The 2,056-nt window shown below is 43.3% G+C and overlaps 1 protein-coding gene across 2 annotated transcripts in view; it reads left to right on the top strand.

Moving 5' to 3' along the window:
- Positions 1-1,042, top strand: part of LOC107722345 (poly [ADP-ribose] polymerase 12-like) — a 12,083-nt gene extending 11,041 nt beyond the window's left edge. For both annotated transcript variants that reach the window (XM_016530672.1, XM_016530670.1), the window contains exon 12: positions 386-1,042. In XM_016530672.1, coding sequence (XP_016386158.1) covers positions 386-945 — 560 coding nt within the window. In that variant the 3' untranslated portion in view covers positions 946-1,042. The remainder of the gene's footprint in view (positions 1-385) is intronic.
- The last annotated feature ends 1,014 nt before the right edge of the window (positions 1,043-2,056 follow it).

Below are 2,056 nucleotides of genomic sequence, written 5' to 3'. Positions count from 1 at the left end.
TATATAATAACGCTTCCTCCAGTGAAAAAGTGCATCTGTTGTCTCTCACATATTTGTTTAGAGCTGTGCAGATTTCTCTCCTGATTCAGACCAGAACACTTTTTCACTGGAGGAAGCGTTATTATATATATATATATATTTCAGCTTTTGTCTTCTCCAGATGTTAACTGAGTGCTGTGGATTACTTGTGATGTTTTCATCAGCTCTCATTCTGACGGCACCCATTCACTTGCAGTGAGACACTGATGCAATGCTACATTTCTCCAAACCTGATGATCTCGGGTGGCCTGAGAATGAGCACATTTTTTGGTTTAACTAATCTCTTAATTGCATGCAACTGCATCTTTCCCCTTCTAAAAGAGCCTGAAATACGTCTCTTTTGCAGGTAGTTACTTTGCCAGGGATGCCAAATACTCGCACAGCTACACCAAAGACTCAGGCACTCGTTCCATGTTCGTGTGTCGCATTCTGGTTGGCAGCTACACCAAAGGTGAATCCAGCTACCTCCGGCCTCCATCCAAAGACGGAGGAGACACCGTCTTCTACGACAGCTGTGTGAATGACGTCTTCGATCCGTCCGTATTTGTGGTGTTTGAAAAGCACCAGATCTACCCCGAGTATCTCATCGAGTACAGAGACGCCGGTGGCTTTGATTCATCGAGCCGTCCTGCGGTGGCAAATCCAGCAGTGGCAGTGAGGAGCCGTGTAGCTGTTCCTGCAGTCACTCGCCATATTCCCTCCACAAATGCATCTTCTTCATACTCCTCCTCCTCAAACAACCCCTTCTATAAACCCTCCTCAGCGGCATCATCTTCATATACAGCCTCGTACATTTCATCCTCAAGCGCCTCCTCCTCCTCCTCGCGTGCTTCTCCCTCACGATCTTTTTCCTCGTATGCCTCAACTCCTCCAAAGTCTTCAAAGTCAGAGTGCATTATTTCCTGAACGTCATTGCTTTAGTGGAAGCCAGTAAAAAGTTCATACTGAGTGATAATACAATACTGTGATTACACAATAATAGAAAAATGGGTGAGTGGCGACAGATCCTTTCTTCTTTATTCTGACATACATCCAAATGTGACAGATTATCAATAAAAAGAAAAAAACGTGGGGCGGGGTTCTTTGTCGAGATGTGGGCGGGGCTCTCAAAAGTGTATGCTGATGAGCGTGAGCTTGCAGGGGCGGAGCTTAAGCGGGCAACTGGAGAAGAAGAAGACCTACATAATCATAATTAAAAAAAGAAACATATACATGGATTAATTTTTAGATCTGTAACATGCATTTGGAAAACAGACGGTGAATTTTTATTTCATGCCAGCTTTCAATATCAATCAGAATAATTAATGGCAATTTTATACTAATAATTAATACTTTAATGGCAATGTAATCTTTGGAATAATCTCAATATTTGAGATACTTGTCACAATAAAGCTTTCCAATACACAACTTTAAGGGAATTCATTTATTGACCTTTTTCCTCATAATCCTCAAATAGATGTGAATGACTGACTGAAATCTCACTGTTGATTTTGTTTCCCAAACCATTCAATACCAGCGTCCCTCAGCGATATAAAAATCATTTTGAAATTCCAGAGACACTTCCCGTCTCAGCTGAGGACATTTCCACTGCACTGTCTGTCTCAGCTAAAAGTGTCTCTGCTGCACTTCCTGTCTCAACTGAGGACATTTCCACTGCACTTCCTGTCTCAGCTAAAAGTGTCTCTGCTGCATTTCCTGTCTCAACTGAGGACATTTCCACTGCACTTCCTGTCTCAGTTGAGGACATTTCCACTGCACTTCCTGTCTCAGCTAAAAGTGTCTCTGCTGCATTTCCTGTCTCAGCTGAGGACATTTCCACTGCACTTCTTGTCTCAACTGAGGACATTTCCACTGCACTTCCTGTCTCAGCTAAAGGTGTCTATGCTGCACTTCCTGTTTCAACTGAGGACATTTCCACTGCACTTCCTGTCTCAACTGAGGACATTTCCACGGCACTTCCTGTCTCAACTGAGGACATTTCCACTGCACTTCCTGTCTCAACTGAGGACATTTCCAC

The sequence above is a fragment of the Sinocyclocheilus rhinocerous genome, unplaced genomic scaffold (genome assembly GCF_001515625.1).
Source record: "Sinocyclocheilus rhinocerous isolate Xijiao unplaced genomic scaffold, SAMN03320098_v1.1 scaffold1145, whole genome shotgun sequence".
NCBI lineage: Eukaryota > Metazoa > Chordata > Actinopteri > Cypriniformes > Cyprinidae > Sinocyclocheilus > Sinocyclocheilus rhinocerous.
The sequence above is the reverse complement of the archived record's forward strand: the minus strand, read 5'-3'. Positions and strand labels throughout refer to the sequence as shown.